The following is a 26,828-nucleotide window of genomic DNA, read 5'->3' as shown; positions in this document are numbered from 1 at the left end:
TTTTTTCTTACCGCATTCAATATGGGAAAGGGTGACTTTAAGGAATGGGGATGTGGATGTGGTGGTGCTCACCAAGGCCTTTAAATAGATCAGAAGGTGACTTTATCTTGATCTAGCTTCCTGTAAAAATTCGGTCTGCATACTACACCACTGTCGAACCCAGACAAATGCGAGGATGTTGTGGGTTGGATGGCAGACAAAGGCTTCAGTGTATTGACAAGCAGCACCACCAAGTCTTCCACACTGTCCAGTCTCAGTAGCCAAGAGGCTGGGCCTCACATTCTTCAACCTGGTCCTCCTTCATCCCCCAATCAAGAGTTGTAGGAGACATATGACCCCAATGCTGGCCATTCCGAGGAACTGTTAACGTTCCTTAATAATTATTCTGAACTCTTACAGTGCACCATTAAAAAGGGTCATGAGGAGGTGGAGTGCAGTGATGCACAAACATTTGAGCACCCACGGCCAGAAGAAAGCCACGTTGGGGAAGGTCAATTCATGTCTGAAGAGATGGAGGATAATCATGACGCACAGTTGCCATCAGGTCAGCATAAAATTGCAACTCAGAATGAGGATCAAATTGATGATATGGTCGATGATTAGGCCAACATGGCATGGTGCCATGCATTGCAAGCACAGAAGTGCAGAGTGGGATGGATCCATAGTATGAAAACAGGCAACAAGAGGTAGTGGTTTGACCAGAGGGAGAACTCGGTAAACTGTTCCACAGAGCCCACCCACTTGGCTAGATAAAAGGCCAAGGGTATGTTGTTCCTCTGTATGGAATTTTTTCCTGAAATTCCTTCAGACAAAACAACTAATTTGCAGCAATTGCCATACCAAGCTGAGAAGGGGCAAGAACACTGCCAAACTAGGCACCACCAGTATGCAGACGCATATGGCAGCCAAGCATACAAGTAGTAGTGGGTGGAATGCTTGGGTACAAAATCTGTGTCTGAGGGTGAAACCACTGCCCCTTCCCCTGTGTTATGGCCTTCCCAATCTGCTGTCCAGGAAGCAGGCGCTGATGCCTCCTTCCCACAATCTGCGGTTGCACAGATACAACAGTTAGCAACCACGTCCAGTTTGATGTCCCAGCTCAGCATTCAGTTGTCCCTGTCCCAGATGTTTCACAGGAAGCAGAAATAAAACGCCCAAATTCTAATTGCTCACATTGCCAGATTGCTAGCTCTTGAACTATTGTCTTTTTGGCTTGTGGGAACTTAGTCTTACCACGGCCTCTTGGCAGTGACAGCCCCACGGTACTCGATTCCCAGCCACAGCTATTATTCCCAGTGTGCCATCCCCGCATTACAGAAGCACGTGTTGCATAATATCAGCTGTGCTCTGGCCAACACAGTCACAGTGAAGGTCCATCTAACTCCAGACACGTGGACAAGTTCTTGTGGACAGGGATGCTACATTTCACTAATGGCACACTTGGTGAACCTGGTGGAGTCTGGACAGAATCAGAGGGTAGGACATGACACATGTTACCTACACCAAAAATAGCGGTCCCAACTTCCATCATGGTTTCAGTCTCCTCATCTGCTAGTTCCTGTCTCTCCTCCTCCTCCTCATCCTCAGCTGAACTAGCCTCCTCATCACTCCCCATCTGGAAGATCTGCAGCACTGCCTTGATGAACCGACATCACGCTCTGCTGAAGCTCATCTGTTTAGGTGATAAAGGTCACGACGCAGAAGAGCTGTTGAAAGGAATAAAAGACCAGACCGATCAGTGGCTCTTCCCACTGAAATTACTGCCAGGTACGATTGAGTGTGATTATGTGCGTAACTTGGTGACAGTTTTAATGCTCAGCAAGCTGGTACACGTTCCATGCCTGGCCCACGTACTGAATTTGATTTTACATTGTACAGCGTTTTTTAAAAACATACCCTGACTTGCCTGCCCTACTTGTCACGGTCTAGCTACACTGCAGCAGCACTTTAATTTACCTCATCACCGACTAATTTGTGACCTGCCCACACCCTGGAATTCGACCTTTCATACAGTGGGTAAGGAAAGTATTCATACCCCTTTACATTTTTCGCTCTTTATTTCATTGCAGCCATTTGGTAAATTCAAAAAAGTTCATTTTTTTCTTAATATACACTCTGCACCCCATCTTGACTGAAAAAAACAGAAATGTAGTAATTTTTGCAAATTTATTAAAAAATAAAACCTGAGATATCACATGGTCATAAGTATTCAGACCTATTTGCTCAGTATTGAGTAGAAGCACCCTTTTGAGCTAGTAGAGCCATGAGTCTTCTGGGGAATGATGAAACAGCAACAAGTTTTCCACACCTAGATTTGGGGATACTCTGCCATTCTTCCTTGCAGATCCTCTCCATCAGTTTAAATGGTGAACATTGATGTACAGCCATTTTCAGGTTTTCAGGTCTCTCCAGAGATGCTCCATTGGGTTTAGGTCAGGGCTCTGGCTGGGCCAGTCAAGAATGGTCACAGAGTTATTCTGAAGCCACTCTTTTGTTATTTTAGCTGTGTGTTTAGGGTCATTGACTTGTTGGAAGGTGAACCTTCGGCCAAGTGTGAGGTCCAGAGCACTCTTGAAGAGGTTTTCCTCCAGGATGTTTCTGTACTTAGCCACATTCATGTTTTCTTCAATGACAACCAGTCGTCCTGTCCCTGCAGCTGAAAAACACCCCCATAGCATGATGCTGCCATGACTATGTTTCACTGTTGGGATTGTATTGGGCAGGTGATGAGCAGTGCCTGGTTTTCTCCACACATACCGCTTAGAATTATCACCAAAATGGTCTATCTTCATCTCATCAGACTAGATAATATTATTTCTCATAGTCTGGGAGTCCTTCATGTGTTTTTTAGAAAACTCTATGCCGTCTTTCATGTCTTGCACTGAGGAGAGGCTTCCAACTGGTGGAGGGCTGTAGTCATAGTTGACTTAGGCTACGTTCACATTTGCGGTGTGCGCTGCAGCGTCGTCGCCGCAAGAAAACGCATGCGTCGTGCGGCCCTATCTTTAACATTGGCGCCGCATGGGGCCGCATGTACATGCGTTGTCATGCGTTGTGTTGCGTTGTACGCCGCATGCGGCGTTAGGGCGCACCTGTCAGGGCGCGGCAAACGCAACATGTTGCATTTTTCGGGCGGCGCTGACCTTTTCAAAAACGCATGCGTCGTGTTTGCGTCGTGTTTGCGTCGTCGATGCGCCTTTTACCCCATTGACTTGTATTGACAAAGCAAACGACGCAAGTACTTGCATCGTGGTGCGTTGTACGACGCATGCGTTGTCAAATAAAAAATGCAAAACATTGTCTAGACTTTGTCTAGACACTAAAAAACACTATATATATATATATAAAAAAAAAAAGGGGGGTTGCCATTGTCTTTCACAAGGCTATCCAGACAAGACACAGAGAGGAGAATCTGCTTGCCAAACCTGTAAGTATATATTTCTCTTTGCATATTTTTTATTCTGTGTTTCTTCATTTTGATTTAATTTGTGCAATGTTTGGTCTGTGCTATTGTACGGTTATGGCACTGTGGGTTCTATTGAAATTTTTTTTTGTTTAATCTGGTTCTGATGTACTTCTGGCGTTATATGATGGCGTTTATTGTCTTCGGCCTTGCTTTTTTTTTGGATTGGTTTTAATGGATTTTGGGTTGTTCTGGTGTCATGCGGTTGTTCAATGTCTTTTTTTTGGCTGATTTTCTCTTGTAAAATTTCTGGTGCATGTTTTTCTGGTTTCTATTGTTGGGGGTAACCGTATGGCGTTTTCTTGGCTCATGTCTTTCTGTGTTTTATTATGCTGTTGGCATTTTTTTTTCTTTCCTTGAGTGTCTTTTCTTGCTGGTGGGGGGGCTACATTTATGATGTTTCATTTGTATTGTATTGTTCCGTGCTGCTATACTATTTTCAATTGTATTTTCCCTCTTTTTTTTTTTTTTTTTAATCTCTGATGGTTTTACGTCGTTTTCCGTATGGCATATATCTCCTTCCTTGACTGTTTGCATTGCCAAGTGTGTAGTATAATGGGTTTTTTTTTTTTTTTTTTTGGTGGGGCCCTTTTTTTTTAATTTCATGTGTTTTCTTTTCTATTTGACTATGGTTTTTCTTTTGGTTGCTGTATATTGTAACAGCGGTTGTCCCGTAATGTTTATTGCTTATTATCTAGAATGGTATTTTTTGCCTTTTTCTGATGTATTTCTGTGGTTAGATGTCACCAGATGGTGTTGTTTTGGATCATGTCTTGTTGTAATTGTAAAGTATGGCGTTCATTAGTTTGCTATTTCATTGTGCCTTTTTTTTTCCTCTAAGGCTTTTTTTGGAAGTTTTTATATTTAAAAATTTGGACATAAGTGTCTATTTTTGCTTAATTTTGTTTGGGTCTATTCTTGTATTGTTTCTTCTATTGTATTCTCTTGCAATGTATGGCGTTGTGGTGTCGCTTTTTGAGTTTGTATTGTCCTATCGGTCAACAGTCAATTGTGGTTGTTTTAATGTTTTGGGCCTATTTTATTGTATGTGTTATTGGATGTGATTTTTTTGCTCATTTTTTCTTTGCAGAACAATTTTTCAAGAATGCCAACTTCTTCTGAGCATAGCCAATCGGCGCGGGGGAGTGCGGTGAGTAATTATGTCCAGTTGCTTACTATTCGCTGCCATTTGTAGCCTTGACAATAATTTTTGTATACAATTTTTACAGGCTTCTTCAAGTGAGGGGGAAGGCAGTCAGCGGGAGCAGAGAGCTCGGGGCCAAGGTGTGGCGTCAGGCCGGCGAGTGAGTATATATTTTTTTTTTTTGAGTAGCATCCTGATGTGAGGAACATTACATTTGAGTAGCATCCTGCTTTCACTAGGGATGTTTACTAAGCTTAATTACATATAGCTTTTCAGGGCAGCAAGTATTGGGGGAAGGTAACATAAAGTTGAACTCCCTGCACAAAAAAATTGCAAAACACAGGTGTAGAAACCATCAATATACATACATCAAATGGCAAAGGATAGGGCAAAGGTACATATCATGACAGGTGCTGGTGGTTGTTAATATTTTCATATTTGTAACCTTAATGTTTTCTAATTTTTCTAGGTTTCACAACCGGACCAAGGAGATACTGAAATCGATGTGGACCTCCTGATCTCCAGCATCCAGGAGCATGGCCCGTTGTGGGACAGCCGTGACCCCCGGCACATGGACCAGGTGGTGTTGAGGCGTTTGTGGGTAGAGGTGGCAAAGTCGCTGTGGGATGGCTTTGACAGTGCCTCAGCGAAGGACAAAGGCAACTTTCGTGAGTATTGCTGATACGCTGCTATGACCCATCTTGCCAGGATAAACACAACCGTGTGTGATGCGATCAACGCCTAAACTTTGCATCGCACACGGTTGTTTTATCCTTTTAAAATGCTAAATATGTAACCTTTTTTTTTTCTTTGCATTCACAGTTAAAAAGTTGAGGACCAGATGGCGATCCATGAAGGACCGTTTCAATAAGGGGCTCCGTGCTGAGGAGGAGCAATCTCGTAGCGGTGCTGCTGCGTCCAAGTCGGTGCCCTATAAGTACAGCAGGGCACTACAGTTCCTAAGACCGATCCTTGGCCGCCGACAGTAAGTATTTTGTCCACATACCATATTGCACAGCCACATTGTACATTGCCCAGACACATAGCATATTGCACAGCCACATAGTACATTGCCCAGCCACGTACATTGTGCATCCAAATAGTATATTGCCAGGCCACAATATCGCAGCCACATAGTACACGTTCTAGCCACGTCTCCACATAGTATATAATTCCCAGGCACATAGTGTATTGGCCATCCATGTAGTCAGCGTAGCATATTGGCCATCCACGTAACTTTTTCCCTAGTGGAATGGTATAGCCCATTAGTAATTTTTTGGGTTAAGCATGAGTCCTTGTAGTCCATGACAGGTTAAGTTCTGAGTCAGGGTAGTTCTGATCGCAGGAATAATGATGACGTCTCGATCACATAATCCTAACGTCATGGCCGTTCCTGCGATCAGATCAGCAAAGTCACAGTTTTGTTTTTTTTGTTTTTTTTTTTACATTTTTTAATTTTTACATTTTTATCTTGACTTTAAATGTTATACTATTTTTGCAGCATAGACAGCGTCAAGAAAGATTGTTTGACAAAAATTTTTTTGTAACGATGACAGAGGTATGCGGTAAAAATGTTTTGGCAGCGGGAATGAACAGTCATTTTCTGCCGTAGGTATGTCCATGATTGTTATCGTCAGCCATAACGGTTAGCTGGCGATAACAATCAGCAATTTATTATAGGCCACACAGACTGAGAGACAGGGGATTGTAATGTATTGTTGTGTCATGTAATGTTAATTTTGTTACAGAAGTTGGCGTATGTGATAGGTTATTAATTGAAGACTAATTTTTTCCTAATCTTTTCACAGGACACACAGCAGCACCCTCGAGAGAGCTCGCCCCGCAGGAGCGGACCTTCATGAATCGCCATCTGACCTGTCACAGCCCTCCCACAGCGACAGCAGGCTTGCACCACCATCTGGAGAACCGGCAGCTGGACCATCAGGTGTTCCCCTGCCCGAATTTTTGCATTTGAGCACGGTTTTCCAGAACTGTTTCAAGGCGTTGAGCGATAAAATGGACACTCGTCTGTCCAATATCGACCGACGCCTTGAAACTATGGAATCCGAGCTCTCGAGTCCGGCCAAACATTTTTTTAGCTCCATTGCTAAGGGCATGATGGAACACCTTACGCCGGAACTCCAGATTTCGGTCATGCAGGCCTGCAACACTGCCTACGTGAGGGCTCTGCAGCAGGCTCGGGTCATGCAGTCAGTGACAATGCCCGTAGTGCCGTCGCTGGCTAGCATGACTCCGACTCCTGCTGCAGAGCCACTCCAGCCACCCCACTTGAGGTCCACGTGCCGAGCAACGCCAACACAGGCACCATAGGATTGTGCCGCCGACTCCTGCTCCTGCCAGGCCCTCATCCTCCCGTAGCCGTCATTCTGGGGGAGCTGCCGTGGGAGAGAGGAAAAGAAGGAAGAGGACACACACGGAGGCTCTGGCTGCTCCAATACCGGCACCGAGGACGCGTCGGGGCTCTAGTCACAGCAGGAGCAGCCAGGGCCAACCAAGAAGCTGGCAAAGGCTTGTGTTGCCTCCTCCCTCCCCTACAGATGTGCCGGTTTCCCCAGTATACCCTGCGGAGGGTTTGGACCTTCCTTCTAGTCTCCTGGACTCTGACTCCGCATCCTCTTCCTCTCCCCGTTCCCAACCACCAGAGACTTACCGTTCACCGCTGGTAGCGGATGTTGATACCCCCTAAGTTTCTTTCCCCTTTTTTTTTCTGTTTCCCCCCAATAAAAATTGTTTGTTTTAAAACTTTGTTCTTATTTTCCAGTATACTTCTCGGCAAGTCATGCCGTGTGCTGTCTACACATATTTTGTGCTTCAAACACGTCATATATGCAATGTCAGACACTATTTTTACAATTTTTAATTTGCCTTTTTTTGGGTGTCTCTCATTGCTGTATGAGGTGTTTACAAACACTAAAGTGTATGAGGTGTTTTCAAACACTAAGGCTATGTCTCCACGTTCAGGATGGCCGGCGGCATCGCCGCAGCGGCGAAGCCGCTCGGTGCTAAGCCCCGCCCCCTTTCTGGGACCCGATCATGCCGGATGTGTTAACTCTTCACATCCGGGATGATCGCTCTGTCCCATAGGGCCCTGTGATATGCCTTGCGGGGACGCTGCGTCCCCGCAAGGTGTACGGACATGCTGCGATCTGAAAAGACGCGCAGCATGTCCGGAGTCGCAGGGCCGCCGCGTGCGGGTTTCCACGCATAGTGGAGACGGGATTTCATAAAATCCCCTCCACTATGCTGGAACATCTGGACGCTGCTTGTTTGACGCTGCAGCTCTGCGCAGCGTCAAACAAGCAGCGTTTCCTGACCATGGAAACATACCCTAAGGGTATGTGTCCACGCTCAGGAGTGCATCAGGATTTGGTCATGATTTTACATCAGTATTTGTAAGCCAAAACCAGGAGTGGGTGATAAATACAGAAGTGGAGCATATGTTTCTATTCTACTTTTCCTCTAATTGTTCCACTCCTGGTTTTGGCTTACAAATACTGATGAAAAATCCTGACAAAATCCGGATGCAATCCTGAACGTGGACACATACCGTAAAGGTACCTTCACACTTAACAATGCTGCAGCGAAACAGACAATGATGCAGATCACTGCAGCATGGCTATTTGGTCGCTGGAGAGCTGTCTGTGTGACAGCTCTCCAGCGAACAACGATGCTGAGGTCCCTGGATAACCAGGTTAAACATCGGGTTGCTAAGCGCAGGGCCGCGCTTCCGTTGTTTACCCTGGTTACCAGTGTTAAATGTAAAAAAAAAAACAGTACATATACTCACAATCGCGTCCCCCGGCGTCAGCTTCCCTGCACTGACTGAGTGACGGCCCTAACAGCAGAGTGGTCACATCACCGCTGTGCTGTGCATTCACTTTACGTCCGGCGCTCAGTCAGTGCAGGAAGCGGACGCCGGGGGACGCGAAGATGAGTATATGTACTGTTTTTTTTTTTTAACTTTCACACTGGTAAACAGGGTAAATATCAGGTTACTAAGCGCCGCCCTATGCTTAGTAACCCGATATTTACCCTGATTACCATTGTAAAACAATCGCTGGTATCGTTGTTTTTGCTGTCAAACACAACAATACACGGCGATCTGACAAACAAATAAATATGTTATATGGTATGGTATAAATTTGTTCTTTGAAGCAGGGTAGAAAACTGAAGAAAAATGTTTTATTAAACAACAACATTTTAAAAACAAAGGGTTCCAAGTTTTTTAGATAAGGCACATTACAATTGTGAACTATAGGTAGATGCCAAATTTGACATAACCAAACCAACCTATACGGATTACATTTATTGCACATTTACTGGAGAATTAGTTTATTATTATATTACATTTTTAGCATAGTCACAGTAGAGGTATTTATTGGTGTAGTTAAAACCAGAATACAGTCCAACAGTAACTTACTACACCATTTGATCTTGCCATGACACACGGCCAACATCTGACACAAAATAGGCCGCAAAACGATCCCTCATCTGTGCAATTTCCACACTTGTCCTCAGAGGATGATCATGGTAATCAGGCAATAGGTTGGCTATGGGTTCATCGAGTTCCACATTCAGTCTCTCTTTGGCCATAATGTAATTGTGGAGAACCACACAAGCCTTCACCACCTCATCCACTGTTTCAATTTTAAGATTAATGGCGGATCCTAATATACGCCATTTGGAGACAAGGATGCCAAAGGCGCACTCCACAGTCCTTCTGGCCCTGGACAGTCTGTAATTGAAAACCCTTTTTGTATGGTCCAAGCCCCGACTGGAGTAGGTTTTCAATAGGTTGGCAGACATTTGGAATGCCTCATCCCCAACCACAACAAATGGCATCGCAGGGCCTTCGGTGTGGGGAAGAGGTCGTGGCAGTGGGAAATTAAAATTGTTGCCATATAATTTTTGGCCCATATCCGACTCTTTAAATGTGCGTGAGTCATTTGCACGGCCAAATGCACCAATGTCCACTGCGAGAAAACGGCAGTCCGCACCGGCAATTGCCATGAGCACAGTTGAAAAGTATTTTTTGTAATTGTAGAAAAGGGATCCACTTTTCGCAGGCTTGGTAATCCGAATGTGCTTTCCGTCCACTGCGCCAATACAGTTTGGAAAAGAGCACACTTGCTCAAATTTCTGTGCGTTGGCCTCCCAGATTTCACTTGTGGGGACGGGTAAAAATTCCTCCCGGAGGTTATCCCACAAAGCGCGGCATGTCTCAGCAATAATTCCGGAAAGAGTGGAGACTCCAATCCGGAACTGAAAATGAAGTGATCTCAAGGTCTCTCCGGTAGCCAGGAAACTGCCAAGAAGATAAATAAAGAAATTACATTAAAGTACATTGCAATTTATAAAAGTACATTCACCATACCAAACCCAAAATAAATTATAAAAAAAGATAAACAAAGGGAAGAACATATCACAGTCATTCAAACAGCTACGTACCGTAGAGTCACCAGCAGCCATTCCTCTGCGGAAATAGCTCTCCGGAGCAGCGTGTCCTGCCTGCTAATGGATCCTTCCACCCGACGCAGAAGATAGCGGAAGCTGTCCTGAGACATCCTGGTATATTCGAAATATTTCTCCAGGTTGTCATTCAGTTCGCCAAACAAGCAATGGTAGGCTCCACGGCTCTCCCGGACTTCCACGATAGGGTGTATCCAAAAGCGGCGACGACTCCATCTCCGTTTTTCCCTTTCCCTTTGATGAAAACAGGCGACAGCATAGGCATTAGCCAAGGCAAATTCCATCTCCATATCCATGTAGATACTGTCCATGGGACGCTCCATCATGAATACCAGCAAAATGGGAGGAATTCATCTCTGCCAGGGTATATATACACAATTACATAACACCAACCCTCTTCTAGCCATTGGTGGTCCTTATCTAGTGTGTAGACCCTTTTTTTTTTTTGGTGATGAAGAATGACTCACTGTAGGAAAACGCATGCGTCAAAAAACGCAGCGTTTTTTGGTCAAAACACAACTGCGTTACCAAAAACGCAGCGTTTTTCGATGCATGCGTTGAACACATGCGTCGAAATACCATGCGTTGCTCCTGCGTTTTAGATGCGTTGTGCGTTGCGGCGACGACGCTGCGGCGCACACCGCAAATGTGAACGTAGACTTAGTGGAACTTTGTCCCATCTCCCTACTGCATCTCTGAAGCTCAACCACAGTGATCTTGGGGTTCTTCTTTACCTCTCTCACCAAGGCTCTCCTACCATGATTGCTCAGTTTGCCTGGATGGCCAAGTCTAGGTAGACTTCTGGTGGTCCCAAACTTCTTCCATTTAAGGATTATGGAGGCCACTGTGCTCTTGGGAACCTTGAGTACTGCAGAAATTCTTTTGTAACCCTGGCCAGATCTGTGCCTTGCCACAATTCTGTCTCTGAGCTCCTTGGCCAGTTACTTTGATCTCATAATTCTCATTTGGTCTGCCATGCACTGTGAGCTGTGAGGTCTTACATAGACAGGTCTGTGCCTTTCGAAATCAAGTCCTATCAGTTTCATTAAACACAGATGGATTCCAATGAATGAGTAGAACCATCTCATGGAGGATCACAAGGAAATGGACAGAATGTGACTTAAATATGAGTGTCTGAGCAAGGGGTCTGAATACTTATGACCATGTGACATTTCAGTTTTTCTTTTTTAATAAATATGCAAACATTTCTACATTTCTGTTGTTTTCAGTCAAGATGTGGTGCAGTGTACAATAATGAGAAAAAACCACAGGAGTAGGAGGAGGAAGAAAAAGAGTTTTTGGTCTATGCTACAGAGAGGAGTCCCAATCCCAGCTTCATGCCTGTGTACAGTATGGATTGCCGCCTGAAGAGGAGGAGGAGGTGAGGCATCATGAGGAGAAGAGGATGGTTAGTGTTCATCCTGGTGGGGACACTTAATATTTGACCCTATGTAGTCTGTCACACATGGCACATTTCATGTCCAGATGCCTTTCCCAAGACCCTCGCATGAAAGACATTTTTTCCACCATGAAATACTGGCTGTGCAGCTTTTCTTGACCCATGGATCAAGGAGAAATTTCCTTCTCTCATGTCTGAGGCAGACATGCCACTGTTATTGCATGCATACATATGGCCATTGTTGTAGAGTTGCTGAAAAGATTACTCTCAGACAACACTGCTGGCAGAGGTACCGGCTCTTTTACCCCACAAGGATTACAGTGGAGGGACATGCACATAATGTGCAACTCAGGGGGCAGGAAATGTCCCTCAACTGGGCCATTTTCATGAAACCATCGCATCAGCAAGGGCTATCTGTGGATGTAACTATGACGAGGAGGGAGAAGTTGACCAAGATGATGAAGGAGTACTTAAGTGACCATACTAGCGTCCTTCCTGTTTTTTCAGTGCCCTTTAAATATTGATTGTCTAAATTGCACATTTGGCCCAACCTCTCCTTGCACACCTTGGAGGTGCTGCCATACCATGCCGCAAGTGTGTTATGAGGGCAAGTTTGTGGGTTCGGCCGGTGCAGTCATAATGGTAGGAGCACACATGGAAAATGCAGACAGGCTGACTCTTGTAAAATTGGACAAAGGCTGGATTTCATCTGACTATGTAAACCCTACGGATGACAGAAACCCAACGTAAATGTTCTTTTTTAGAAGTTGTCTTAACGTACATACCTTACCATCCAAACCCATTTTGGTCTGGAAATCACATCCTACTCCTCCTGCTTCAGCAGGAAGTAATTAGTGGTCATATATGTATACCCCACGTGGGTAATATTTTAAAATTTGTAAACCTTGATATATTGTGCAATGGTGAAACTTTTACTCCCTATCTTTAACAATTATAATAACTGCAAAATGTATTTTGAGTTCTCCATCATGGTGTCGATCAGCGTGTATGATACAGACCCCTTAGCTAATTTTTTGGAAACCTTTGTGCATTGTGCGATTTGTTCTGAAAATGATCGCCAAAATATAAAATAGGCACAAAAATGGCACATTCGGATTCGAGATCGGAAACATGAGTAAAAATTTTATAAAATTGGGAAATATTGGTAACATTCGGTAAAAAATGCAGTAAAATATTTGTGTTACAGTAAAAGTATTTTCAGCACTTTTGCTACTATAATGGTGGTGTATCATGAGCGTGTGGCACATGTTTGAGGGGAGGGGGTTTGCAGAGCTCAGAGGCACGGTGTGCTTCTAAACAGTGACAATTTTTTTTTCCTAACCTTACTTTTGCACATTGTGGCTAGCCAATCAGGGTGCAGAAAAGTCCTGACACAGTGGCTTGTGTCATTGGCTGCTGAAATCACATGTTCCTCTCCATTCCTCTTCTACACTTAAACAATTATTTCTTCCGTTACTAACATCATACAGTAGGGGACATCTCACTTTGAAATTTTTTGGAGCAGATCTTCTTTTCCATACAGGCCTCATTAACACTGAAACAATTCTTTCTTTTCTTTTGTGAGTAACATGATTCATCATACCATATTTCACCTAATTTTGTGGTGCTGATATCCAGCTGTATGCAGAGGTTGTGCACAGTAAAAAATCTAATTGTTAGTTGCTAATAGTGTGCTCCTACCACACTATCTAAGCTACATGACTGGGAATAAGCGAGGCCCCCCTAGTCACTACATGCCCCCCTGTAGGCACACACATGGCCCCCCAGTCACTACATGCCCCCCTGCAGGCACACACATGCCCCCCCAGTCACTAGATGCCCCCCTGCAGGCACACACATGGCCCCCCAGTCACTACATGCATGCCCCCCTGCAGGCACACACATGGCCCACCAGTCCCTACATGCCCCCCCTGCAGGCACGCATATGGCCCCCCAGTCACTACATGCCCCCCTGCAGGCACACACATGGCCCCCCAGTCACTACATGCATGCCCCCCTGCAGGCACACACATGGCCCCCCAGTCACTACATGCATGCCCCCCTGCAGGCACACACATGGCCCCCCAGTCACTACATGCCCCCCTGCAGGCACGCATATGGCCCCCCAGTCACTACATGCCTCCCTGCAGGAACACATAGCCCCCCAGTCACTACATGCCCCCCTGCAGGCACACACATGGCCCCCCAGTCACTACATGCATGCCCCCCTGCAGGCACACACATGGCCCTCCAGTCACTACATGCCCCCCTGCAGGCACAAAAATGGCCTCCCCAGACTACATGCCCCCCTGCAGGCACACACATGCCCCCCCAGTCACTACATGCCCCCTGCAGGCACACACATAGCCCCCTAGTCACTACATGCCCACCTGCAGGCACACACATAGCCCCCTCAGTCACTACATGCTCCCCTGCAGGCACACACATGGCCCCCCAGTCACTACATGCCCCCTGCAGGCACACACTTGGCCTCCCCAGTCACTACATGCCCCCCTGCTGGCAGGCACATGATAAAATAACAAACACTTAACTCACCTTCTGATGATGGCTCCATGCTCCCAGCTCTTCGGTTGCACTTCTTGTTTCCCAGGCATCAGATCATGTGACCTGGGCACACAGTGATGACATAACATGATCGGATGTCGGCACAGAAACAGGAAGAGCTGGGAGCAGGGAGCCATCATCAGAAGGTGAGTTAAGTGTTTGTTATTTTATCATGTGCGTGCCAGCAGGGTGGCATGTAGTGACTGGGGGCATGTGTGTGCTAGCAGCGGGGCATATAGAGTGACAGGGGGCATACTCATGATGGGGGAGAGTGCAGGCACATGTAATATGCACTGCTCCCCTGTCAACCAACTCGGTGCGGCTTCAGCACCGAGGTGATGGACAGCGGGTGCAGTGAATATTACATGAGGCTAATGAGCGGGAGCACAGGACCTCCTGCTGTCTCTGCAGCCCGCAGCCAGCCCACTCCAGCCCTCTGACACCACTTCAGAGCTGCCCCCCTCCTCTACAGCACAGCACATCACACAGATTTGGATTATAAGAGGCACCCCCCACTTTCCCCCAAAATTTGAGGGAACAAAAGTGCGTCTTATTATCCGAAAAATACGGTATGTTACTATGTTACTATGTTAAATCTGCTGGGTTGGGTCTAGTGGAAGACCTGTCAGCCCCTACTAGACTAATTCTACTGTGGTGACATTGATGTCACTTTGTTGGTGTCTGCCAATAAATTTTTGTAAATGTGTAGACTCCTGGTTGGGTCTCCTTCATGTGTGTTGCCTGTAGCAGAAGGCCTCCAATACCGGCAGTCCTCCACTTTCTTTGAGTCAACTACCCGTGCTACTATCCATACATTTTTCTGACAATATTAATCTGATATGTGTGCCACCAGAGTGTGGCTGGGCATCAATTTAATTTTTCTTTTGATTTATCACTTATATAGCGCCAATAATTCAACATTCGCTTTACAGACATTACTGGCACTGTCACCATTGGGACTCACAATCTAAATTTACTATCTGTATGTCTTTGTAGTGTGGGTAGAAAAATAATTACTGGGAGTAAACCCTTGCAAACATGGGTAGAACATACAAGCTCTTTGCAGATGCTGTCCTTAGTGGGGTTGGAACACAGGACTCCAGCGCTGCAAGTCTGCTAATGTTTTTGCATTGACAACTGAAAGTTTCTGTGGTTGGAAGGCTATCACTGCAATGCAAACTGTGTGCCTCACTGCTGTCTTGGGGAAAACCCCTGTCAAGATTTTCTTGCAGCATGTTTTGATACTACATAATGGCCGCGTTCCTTTCTAAAAGGGGAAACAACTGGCAAAATGTACTATTATATTGTAGATAGAACACACTGCTAACCCAGTAGTCAGCACTATTTGGAATCATAACTATACGGGTAGCAATCATGTTGCAGATAGTGCTACAAGAAGGCACTCATGGGTCGGTCTCTTTCATGAGCTCCAACGCCACATTGTGCTGGTGGTTGGATAACACTCAAGCTTTCTTCCTCCATCCCCTCCAGACCATTACGGACAACATAGAGGAAATCATTATCATCTTCATCTCCTAACTATTGCATGTCCATCATCTCTTCCTTCTCATCCCTTTAATGGTCCTGCTCCATTTGTTCCTTCCATGTCAACCACCTGTGAGACGACAGCCCTGGACTTATAGATATTGTTAACCCTAAAGGAATCCTTCTCTAATTCCTCCGTTTGCCCTGGGACCACCAACACAACCACCTCCTCATCCAGACTATTTAAAGTGTGCTCCAGCATGTAGATGTAGTAATAGTGATGCTATTAGATGCCATTCTTCTTTTGAGGTTCACATCATCAGGGTCTTCCATCCCCTCTCCCTCAGAGTAGCAGTCATATACTGGCCTGTTATGATTTTCCCAATGGCAGGGAAATCAAAATAACAACGGACTAGCTCTCGGGTGATGGGAACTAAAGTGACCGTGACCTGAACCTGACACGACACTGGAAGTAGCCGGGGAGTGTTTCCTACGATGCCCTAGACACCACGCGCCAGCCGGAGATCTAACTACCCCTATCAGAGGAATATACAGGCCTGCCTTACCTCCAGAGATGAACCCCAAAAGGAGATAGCAGCCCCCCACAGATATTGACGGTGAGTCAAGAGGAAAAGACATACGTAGGATGAACAGCAGATTTAGCACAGTGAGGTCCGCTTACTAGATAGCAGAAGTACAGGAAAGAGTCACTTCACGGTCAACTTCAAAACACTACTCAAAAACACCATCCTGAAATTACTTTAAAACTCCAGTGACAACTCATGCCACTGGAGTGGCAATTTCAGTCCACGAGAGCTTCCAGCTACAGAGAGTCACATTGCAAATAGCTGGACAAAAATAGCATAAACTAGAAACAAAATTCAACTTAGCTGAACAGGATCTTGAGGCAGGAGAATGCAACAGAATGCTACTGATACATTGTTGGCCGGCATCAGACCAGCAGCCAAGCAGCCTTAAATAGGAAACTCCCCTAATGGGTGTCAACAGGTGATCAAGGATAGAAGAAGGCAAATAAGTGGCACTACCATAAAACACCACCGGGGGAGCCCACAAACAGAATTCACAACAGTACCCCCCCCTTAAGGAGGGGGCACCGAACCCTCACCAGAACCACCAGGGCGATCTGGATGAGCACTATGAAATGCACGAACCAAATCAGGAGCATGAACATCAGATGCTGTCACCCAAGAATTATCCTCCTGACCATAGCCTTTCCACTTAACCAGATACTGAAGTTTCCGTCTGGAAACACGGGAGTCCAAGATCTTTTCCACCACATACTCCAACTCACCCTCAACCAGCACAGGAGCAGGAGGATCAGCAGACGGAACAACCGGCACCTCATACCTCCGCAACAATGACCGATGAAAAACATTATGAATAGTAAAAGATGCTGGGAGGTCCAAACGAAAGGACACAGGATTGAGAACCTCCAGAATCCTATAAGGGCCGATAAACCGAGGCTTAAACTTAGGAGACGAGACCTTCATAGGAACAAATCGAGAAGACAACCAAACCAGGTCCCCAACACAAAGACGAGGACAGACACGCCGATGACGATTAGTGAACTGTTGAGTCTTCTCCTGGGACAACTTCAGATTGTCCACAACCTGTCCCCAAATCTGATGCATTCTATCAACCACAGCATCTACTCCAGGACAATCCGAAGACTCCAATTGACCGGACGAAAAGCGAGGGTGAAACCCTGAATTACAAAAAAATGGAGAAACCAAAGTGGCAGAACTGGCCCGATTGTTAAGGGCAAACTCTGCCAATGGCAAAAAATCAAGCCAATCGTCCTGATCAGCGGACACAAAACACCTCAAGTAAGTCTCCAAGGTCTGATTAGTACGCTCAGTCTGGCCATTAGTCTGAGGATGGAATGCAGACGAAAAAGACAAGTCGATGCCCATCCTGGCACAGAACGCCCGCCAAAATCTAGACACAAACTGAGTACCCCTGTCAGACACTATATTCTCAGGAATACCATGCAAACGCACAACATTCTGAAAAAATAGAGGGACCAGCTCAGAGGAGGAGGGCAATTTGGGCAAAGGTACCAAGTGAACCATCTTGGAAAAACGGTCACACACCACCCAGATGACGGACATCCTACGAGAAACAGGAAGGTCAGAAATAAAGTCCATAGAGATGTGCGTCCAAGGCCTCTTAGGAATAGGCAAGGGCAACAACAACCCGCTGACCCGGGAACAGCAGGGCTTAGCCCGAGCACAAACATCACAAGACTGCACAAAAATACGTACATCTCGAGACAAGGAAGGCCACCAGAAGGACCTAGACACCAGATCCCTGGTGCCAAAAATTCTGTCGTTCGCCTCTAGACAATACACTATCGCATTGCATATGCTCTGGTGCCTTTTCAGAGGTCACCGCCAAATGATGCACAGGTTTTTGCTCAGAAGATACCGCCATATGGTGCACAGGTTTTTGCTCAGAAGATACCGCCATATGGTGCACAGGTTTTTGCTCAAAAGATACCGCCATATGGTGCACAGATTTTTGCTCAGAAGATACCGCCATATGGTGCACAGATTTGCGCTCCCGTAAACGCCGATCAATCTGGATAGCCAATTTCATGGCATCATTCAGACCTGTAGGCACAGGGAACCCCACCATGACATCCTTCACGGCATCAGAGAGACCTTCTCTGAAATTAGCTGCTAGAGCGCACTCATTCCATTTAGTAAGCACCAACCATTTACGAAATTTTTGGCAGTATATCTCAGCTTCATCTTGCCCTTGGGAAAGAGCTATCAAGGCTTTCTCAGCCAAAATCTCTAAATTAGGTTCTTCATAAAGCAACCCCAAAGCCAGAAAAAACGCATCTACATTTAATAACGCAGGATCCCCTGGCGACAATGCAAATGCCCAACTTTGTGGGTCACCCCGCAATAGAGAAATAACAATTTTAACCTGTTGCGCAGGATCACCAACAGAGTGAGATTTCAGAGACAAAAACAATTTACAATTCTCTCTGAAATTCAAAAAACGGGATCTGTCTCCGGTAAAAAATTCAGGCATAGGGATCTTAGGTTCAGACATTGGAGCACGTATAACAAAATCTTGTAAGTTCTGGACCTTTGTAGCCAGGTTATTCAGACCTGCAACCAAACTCTGTGGATCCATGATTCAAACAGGTGTAACCAAAGCCATTCAGAGATTAAGAGGAGAGGAAAAAAAAAAAGGCTGAAGACTGCAGTTTAAGCAAGGAGTACAAATAAGCACTAAGGTGCACTTTCCAAACACAGAAGGAAAAAAAAACCTTTTCATATCCTTTCCTGCTTTAGTGCATAGTTTTAACACATGTGGGCCGGCCAAACTGTTATGATTTTCCCAATGGCAGGGAAATCAAAATAACAACGGACTAGCTCTCGGGTGATGGGAACTAAAGTGACCGTGACCTGAACCTGACACGACACTGGAAGTAGCCGGGGAGTGTTTCCTACGATGCCCTAGACACCACGCGCCAGCCGGAGATCTAACTACCCCTATCAGAGGAATATACAGGCCTGCCTTACCTCCAGAGATGAACCCCAAAAGGAGATAGCAGCCCCCCACAGATATTGACGGTGAGTCAAGAGGAAAAGACATACGTAGGATGAACAGCAGATTTAGCACAGTGAGGTCCGCTTACTAGATAGCAGAAGTACAGGAAAGAGTCACTTCACGGTCAACTTCAAAACACTACTCAAAAACACCATCCTGAAATTACTTTAAAACTCCAGTGACAACTCATGCCACTGGAGTGGCAATTTCAGTCCACGAGAGCTTCCAGCTACAGAGAGTCACATTGCAAATAGCTGGACAAAAATAGCATAAACTAGAAACAAAATTCAACTTAGCTGAACAGGATCTTGAGGCAGGAGAATGCAACAGAATGCTACTGATACATTGTTGGCCGGCATCAGACCAGCAGCCAAGCAGCCTTAAATAGGAAACTCCCCTAATGGGTGTCAACAGGTGATCAAGGATAGAAGAAGGCAAATAAGTGGCACTACCATAAAACACCACCGGGGGAGCCCACAAACAGAATTCACAACACTGGCCCCCAGGCTCACCGACCCACTTCATTGACCACTTTTATGCATTACTGCCACACTTCTTGTCCTCAGAATTGCCAACCCTTATCCTGGGACAGTTCAACAGCCCAACCTCCCAAGCATTCAAGCTTCTATCTCTAGCCACTTCCTGTGGCCACTCACAACTTTCAAACTCTTAGACACACAAAGACGGTAACACTCCTGATGTGGACTTTGTCCGGCTCAGTTCAATCTCCTACCTCGATAACTCACCACGAACCCTTTGCCCACATAAAATTAGGAGTATAACAACAACTTTGACATTTTTAGGTGCTCCCTAAAAACACATCTGTTTAGGGTGGCCTATCACGTTCCCTAATCAAAGTCATTTTTTTATATATAGCTTATTCTCTACTCCTCTGAGCATAATTCGCCATCAAACTCAACCTTACCCAAAAGGCTCATGCAGCCATTTTCTACCCCCCATTTCCTCAAATTGGTTGGACCATCATTGTAAATAAGCACCTGTACTTTGTGTCACCCCCACCTCATTGTAGACTGTTAGCTGTGAAGAGCAGGGTCATCATTATTTTTCCTTTAATAGTTTGATTATCTTAAACTTGGTAAGCTTTAACTATTTTATATGAACTGCTGACTTGTAAAGCTATGCGGAATATGTTTGTGATATATAAATAAAGGTTATTATTATAAGTAGATTGATGATCGTGAAGTTCAAGCTCTTAGCTGTTCCATGTGTAGGAGGAAAGAATCTTTTACGTTAGCACAACTGCACAAACAAGGGCTCACTGCTGTGCTGACACAGGGTTTAGTAGAGTGAACACGACAAGCTTCTGGACTCTGAGAGAGGTGCAGGCGGAGATGTTGTTGGAATGGGAAAGATGGGGTGTGCTTGGCATGTAAGATCAGTCTAAAACAGCAGGCATGTCAACTTCCATATCAGCTGACAGGCTCTCAGTCACTCCAACTGTATGGGATAAACAAGTGGAGGTTCTGCTGCCGGAGACCTGTGTGACAATACTGGCCACGGTGAGAGAGGAGGAAGGATAAGAAGATGCGGTTGATGGGGTGCATATTAGCAGAGTGACATTCCTAGATTAATGCATGTTGATAGAGCATACTGCAGGCAGTACTCAAATTATTTAATTTTTTAAACTCTACTATGTATTTTTTTAAAAAGTTGACAGGTAACATGATTTTTTAGATTTTTGCCAGTCTGAAAAAAAGATGGAAGCTAGGCAATTGAAGAACCCCAAAAGGCTTCTGTCCACTGCCAGAGTTAGGGCTCAGTGTGCATTGGTTGTTGTGCTTGCATAATTGTATGTCTATGTAACCTCCTCGTCTTCCTCCTCCTTCTCCTCTGCTGAGCTACTCAGCTGCATGCCTCTAGGATTACACCAAGTGTGATCTACTACCTCATTGTCATGCTGTCCGTTCTTCCACTCCTCGCCCTAAGAGTCAGCCTCCTCCTTTCCCTGCTCTGACAGCACAGTACTGTCTGCGGGCGCCTCAAGTATCTGTGTCTCGTCACAAATGGATCACCTTCACCCAATGGCGTTAACATCTGTTGATGAGGGTTTGGATTATGCTCGGATCCAACTTCATCCGGCAATTGATCAAACTGAGAAAAAGTTTGGCCATCGTTGCAGATGATTGCCTCCTCTTGAGTCTGTGAATCTTTGGAGTACACTTCCGATGCCCATGGCATGCAATGTGTGAACAGATCTGCAGACTCCTTGTCCCCCCTTGGGTCGCAGTTTTCATCTGATTTAACTTATTCAATTTGGGATTTGGTAGGTCATCAAGTTACAGCCCTCCGGGGTTTCATAGGGACATGGCACAGTGGTTCCACCACCTTGCCTGGTACAGTCTACATCTGCTGAGTTGGTTGTAGTGAAAGAAGTGTCGGTCCCGACTATACTAGTTCTACTCTATTGCAATTGATGCCACTTTGTTGGTGTCTGCCACTAATTTTTGTAAATGTGTAGACTCTTGGTTGGGTCTCCTTGATGTGTATTGCCTGTAGCCGTAGGCCTCCAAGACCGGTAGACCTCCACTTCCTTGGAGTCAACTGCCCATGTTACTATCCTTGTTTTTTTCTGACAGTAGTAGTCTACGAAACAGATATTTATGCTACCTGACTGTGGCTGAGCATGAAAGCAGGTTGAGCTATTGCATGTGGTATCAGGTCTCCCAGCACCAATATCTGATCCTCCTCGTCTTACTTTGATGTTCAATTGAAAGCTGTAAATGCTGGCCCAGACCACGATACCTCTTGCATGGCTGTTTGCTGCCGTGCCATGATACAATTTGTACTGGGGGTAAATTGAGGCCACTTCCCTGGTGTCTGTCACTCATTTGATGTGTTTTGGCAGATTTTGGGGCCGTTAGCAGGTCTTGTGCATGCGTTTGTTTTGTCCTCCCATTAACTTAAATGGCCTTTGGCTATATTCACCAAATATTCAACAAATAAATCGGTGAATACTGCAAATTCAGCGATCGTAATACAAACCAAACATTGAAATATTTGCTCATCTCTACTTTCTATCTCTATATATTCTATAATTATATATTTTTTATTGTGTTGCCCTTCTCACAATCTCTTTCAGCTTGTATCTGGGAGTCTGATGTTGATTTTTGGTTCTGCATTTCGACATTGCGGATCATCAATGTATTAATATGCTCTACACACTTCTTCAGGTTTCAGCCTTACACAGAATATTGATATGAGTAATGAAACTAGCATTGGATTCGTTATTTGGTACAAATACATGAATTTTAGAAATTATTCAATCCGATTTTCCCAAATCCGAATATATCACTAGTTTGCAACTCTGATAGAAACTGATTACTAAGTTAAAATTCTACAACAAATCCAGGTGTGTTGATTTTTGCTGTAGCAAAATCTACAAATCCAGAAAAAGCACTTTTTCATCAAAGTTTAAAAAAAAATAAAAATTGGTGCTTCCTAGCGCTTCCAACAGGGATGCAGCTGCAGTGGTCACATGTGGTGACAGAACAATGTGATCAGCTGTCCAAAATTGGATATGTCTGTTCAACATCTCACCTGTCCCTCAGTTAACCGGCACCTCCATACACATTAGATTGTCATCAGACCCTATCAATTTCTGTGGGTTCATCCAGCATTAGGCTAATGTGTAGGCTAAAGGGGTTTCCCCATGAAGAGACTACATTAGGCCAGTCTCACACGTCCAGATAATTCCGGTACCGGAGAAAACAGTACCGGAGTTATCCGTGTCCGTGTGCTCACGTAGGCCATCCGTGTGGGATCAGTGTGATGTCCGTGAGTCCGTTTTTAGGGTCAGTGTGCTGTACGTGTGCTGTACGCGTTTATATGGACCCATTGACTTTAATGGGTCCGTGTGATCCGTGCACTCCCACGAACATTGACATGTCTCACATGGTCCGTGAAAACACGCTGACATGTGCAGACATATTTATTTTAATGTGTCTACGTGAGTCAGTGTCTCCGGTACGTGAGGAAACTGTCACCACACGTACCGGAGCCACTGACGTGTGAAGCCAGTCTCACAGGAGTAAATGTGCCCCTGCTGTGTACTGTGTAATGTCTGTGTCTGACCATGCTGGATCATGGTCTGATCACACCACATCTCCTGAGAAGGAGAGGAAGCAAAAGAGAGTATACAGACAGGACAGCATGGTTGATTCTTTCTGTGAAATTCGAATTTGAGTTGAATTTCCTGAATTCCATGTGTATCTGAACAATCTATAATTTGATTTGTGAAGATCAACAAAATAAAACAAAATATTCCTGGCAGCATTTAACACATTCTGCACGCTAGGTGAAAGAGCTAATGGTGTCAGGTGCTGCAGTGTATGCTTCCTCATAATGCCCTGCAGCAAACCGATTCCATGTTTTAGCACAGCCAATCAGGGGGCTATCACAGACAGTACAATATAGTGGCCGAGTCCGACCAAGGCTTGAACTGTGTTGAGCACACAGCATAAGGATAGAAATAGTCATGTGATTGTGGTGTACTACTTCAGTACTGATGTACCAGATTGGAGATAGGAGTGATAGTCTCAGTCTGTGAATAGACATGCAAGATTCAAGTAACATTCAGTGACTTATTGTAGCTGACCCCATCATCAGTCAGTGTGCGACTGAATTAATACATCTATTTACACTGTGTTCCAAATTATTATGCAAATAATATTTCCTCATATTTTCTCTAAATTACCTATCTGAATTGCAGTCATTGTTATTTTCCAGTCATCTACTATTCTAGTATAATTGCAATGTTTTGGAAAAAACTGCCTATGAAAACAGTATCTTTTTAAAAAAAATAAACACTCAAAATGCATGTTCCAAATTATTACGCACAGCAGAGTTTTTAACCTTTTTTTTTATTTTGAACAAAAAAATGGTGAATTGTGAAGTTATAAGCATTATCAGCTTATTACAAAATGAAATCAAACAGTTTTCAATTGAGAACTTTATTCTAGGTGATGTTACATTTGCACATAGGACCCCTTGTTCAAAAGAAGCTTCTGAACTCTCTCGTCCATTGAATTTGTCAGTTTTTGGATGGTTTCTGCTTCAATTGTTTTGCATGTGGACAGAATACCCTCCCAGAGCTGTTGCTTAGATGTGAACTGCCTCCCGCCATCATAGACACTCCTTTTGATGATGCTCCAGAGGTTCTCAATGGGGTTGAGGTCAGGGGAAGATGGTGGCCACACCATAAGTTTGTCCTCTTTTATGCCCATAGCAGCCAGAGATGCAGATGTGTTTTTTGCAGCATGTGATGGTGCATAATCATGCATGAAAATGATCTTGCTGCGGAAAGCACGGTTCTTCCTCTTGAACCATGGCAGGAAGTGTTGTTTTAGAAACTCCACATAGATTATGGAGTTCATCTTTACCCCTTCAGGGATCATAAAGGGGCCGACAATCTCTCTCCCCATGATTCCAGCCCAAAACATTACTCCACCTCCTCCTTGTTGGTGCCTTAGCCGTGATTTCATGGGGTGTCCATCCTCCACTCCCTCCATCTGGACCATCGAGCGTTGCACGGCACTCATCGGTGAACAAAACAGTTTGGAAGTCAGTCTTCATGTATCGTTTGGCCCACTGGAGCCATTTCTGCTTGTTGCAGTGGATAGAGGTGGTCGACAGGATGGCTTACGCACAGCTGCAAACCTCTGAAGGACCCTGCATCTTGTTGTTCTGGGGACGTTGGAGGCACCAGCAGCTTCAAAAACTTGTCTACTGCTATGACAAGGCATTTTTGCAGCTGCTCTTTTAACCTTACGCAATTGCCTGTTGGAAAGATTCCTCAATTTTTCCTTATCAGCATGCACACGTGTGTGCTGGGAATCAGCTACATACTTCTTGATTGTGCGATGATCACGATGAAGTGTCTTGGCAATGTTGATTGTAGTCATGCCTTGACCTAAATACTCCACAATTTGTTGCTTCTCAGCAGCCGACACATCCTTTTTCTTTCCCATTTTGGCAAAAAATGTAGGCTGCTTAATAATGTGGAACAGCCTTCTTAAGTAGTCTTGCCTTTATTTGGACACACCTGCCAAACTAATTTGCACAGGTATCTGCAATTGCTTTCAGTGATATAGAGAGCCCTGACACACATCACCATCAATGAGTTTAAATGACAAACAAAAAAATTCTAACCTTATCACTCCTAAACTCTATGTGCATAATAATTTGGAATACAGTGTATATAATCGCCAGTTGGGACTTTTGGCCGCTGTCCCCGAATCCCATTAGGCACTACAGCAGTGTCACTTGCACAGGCGCAGTTAATGGCCATGAACTGAGCCTGCGAAAGTGACATACACGTCTTCGCTATTCTCGCGCATGCGCAGTAACAGCCACAAATGTGCACTCTATCCACTCTACCCGCGCATGCTCGGTAAGGACGACGGCTAATACTGCACCTGCGTGGGGAATAGTCTAGGTTTTACTTGTGCAACCGCAGTAACAGCCTTCCGGCCACAAACTGCGCCTGTGCAAGTGACAGATATACGTCACCGCTATTCCCAGTAAAAGCCATAACTGCGCGGTGTACCCGCGCATGCTTACTTATGATTTTTGATTACCTCACGCAGCACAAACTTCTCCACAGTCCCATCCTGTGTATCATTTTTTGTCTACTATTTGAGACACAAAAATATTGTGTACTACTGTTATGTACATAGTTCACACCACTGAGGCACTGAGGCCATTTTAACTGTAATGAACAAAAAAAATAACTAAAAATATTAGTCCACTTTGGGAACGGACAATCACACACATATACAAACTGCACAAAACAATGTACCACCTCCAATTTTAGTCACAACAGCTTACAATAGACCACATAGGGTACAGTAAATAGACACACAGCACACAGGGCAGACACCACATAGCGAACACCACTCCAGAAACACTACAGCAGATACCAAAATACAGCACACAAGGAAGACACAGTGCATAAGGGGTGAAAGAGGCCAAATGACCCAATACATACAATAAAGACATGCAGAGAGATGATATAGAACAGATATGTTGGAAAGCGCAAACCGTGTGAGACATGTCCGCTGCTCCTGTGTTTGATTAAGATCTTTGGGATCGAAACGTCACCACAGAAGGCAGAATAAAGCGTGATTTATTTCACCAACATGTGAGGCGCTGTCTTTTTCATTTTTGGATAATGTCCGCTGCTCCAGTCAGCACCACTAAGGGTATGTGCACGCGTAGATGGAACCCCTATGGATTTTTCCGCACCTGCGTTTCACCTGTGGATTTACTGTGGATTTACTGCGGTTTTTGTGCGGATTCCACCTGCAGTTTTACACCTCCGGATTCCTATTATGGAGCAGGTGTAAACAACTGCGGAATCCGCACAAAGAATTGACATGCTGTGGAATAAACAATGCTACGTTTCTGCGTGTTTTTTTCCGCAGCATATGCACTGCAGATTTTGTTTTCCATAGGTTTACATGGTGCTGTAAACTCAGGGAAAACAGCTGCGAATCCGCAGCGTCTAAACCGCTGCGGCTTTGCAGCAAAATCTGCAACGTGTGCGCATAGCCTAAGAATACACAGATGTTAACTTCACCGCACTCCCGATGCAATAGCTTCAGGCCTATTTCTAGTCTATGATAAACTGCAGCAACAATACCTCAATAGCTGCATTTTTTAGTACCATGCCAACA

At 44.9% G+C, this 26,828-nt stretch overlaps 1 protein-coding gene across 1 annotated transcript; it reads left to right on the top strand.

Annotated features, from left to right (window-relative positions):
* The first annotated feature begins 1,640 nt into the window (after positions 1-1,640).
* LOC143795599 (uncharacterized) lies at positions 1,641-15,600 on the top strand. Its single transcript, XM_077281016.1, has 5 exons — positions 1,641-1,826; positions 5,077-5,275; positions 5,430-5,592; positions 6,416-6,536; positions 15,553-15,600. Exons 1-5 carry the CDS (start codon positions 1,641-1,643, stop codon positions 15,598-15,600), a joined length of 717 nt encoding a protein of 238 aa, XP_077137131.1.
* Positions 15,601-26,828: the final 11,228 nt, after the last annotated feature.

Source organism: Ranitomeya variabilis, chromosome 1 (genome assembly GCF_051348905.1).
Source record: "Ranitomeya variabilis isolate aRanVar5 chromosome 1, aRanVar5.hap1, whole genome shotgun sequence".
In the NCBI taxonomy this organism is placed as follows: domain Eukaryota; kingdom Metazoa; phylum Chordata; class Amphibia; order Anura; family Dendrobatidae; genus Ranitomeya; species Ranitomeya variabilis.
Note: the sequence above shows the minus strand (reverse complement) of the source record. Positions and strands in the feature narration are given on the sequence as shown.

What these genes read in the sequence shown, in the direction of transcription:
- LOC143795599 (XM_077281016.1), top strand. Translation starts at nt 1,641, where the DNA reads ATGAACCGACATCACGCTCTGCTGAAGCTCATCTGTTTAGGTGATAAA. An exon ending in GAAGGACAAAGGCAACTTTC is followed by an intron (nt 5,276 to 5,429) that starts GTGAGTATTGCT and finishes TTGCATTCACAG; the next exon opens with TTAAAAAGTTGAGGACCAGA. An exon ending in CACCACCATCTGGAGAACCG is followed by an intron (nt 6,537 to 15,552) that starts GCAGCTGGACCA and finishes CATCCCCTCCAG; the next exon opens with ACCATTACGGACAACATAGA.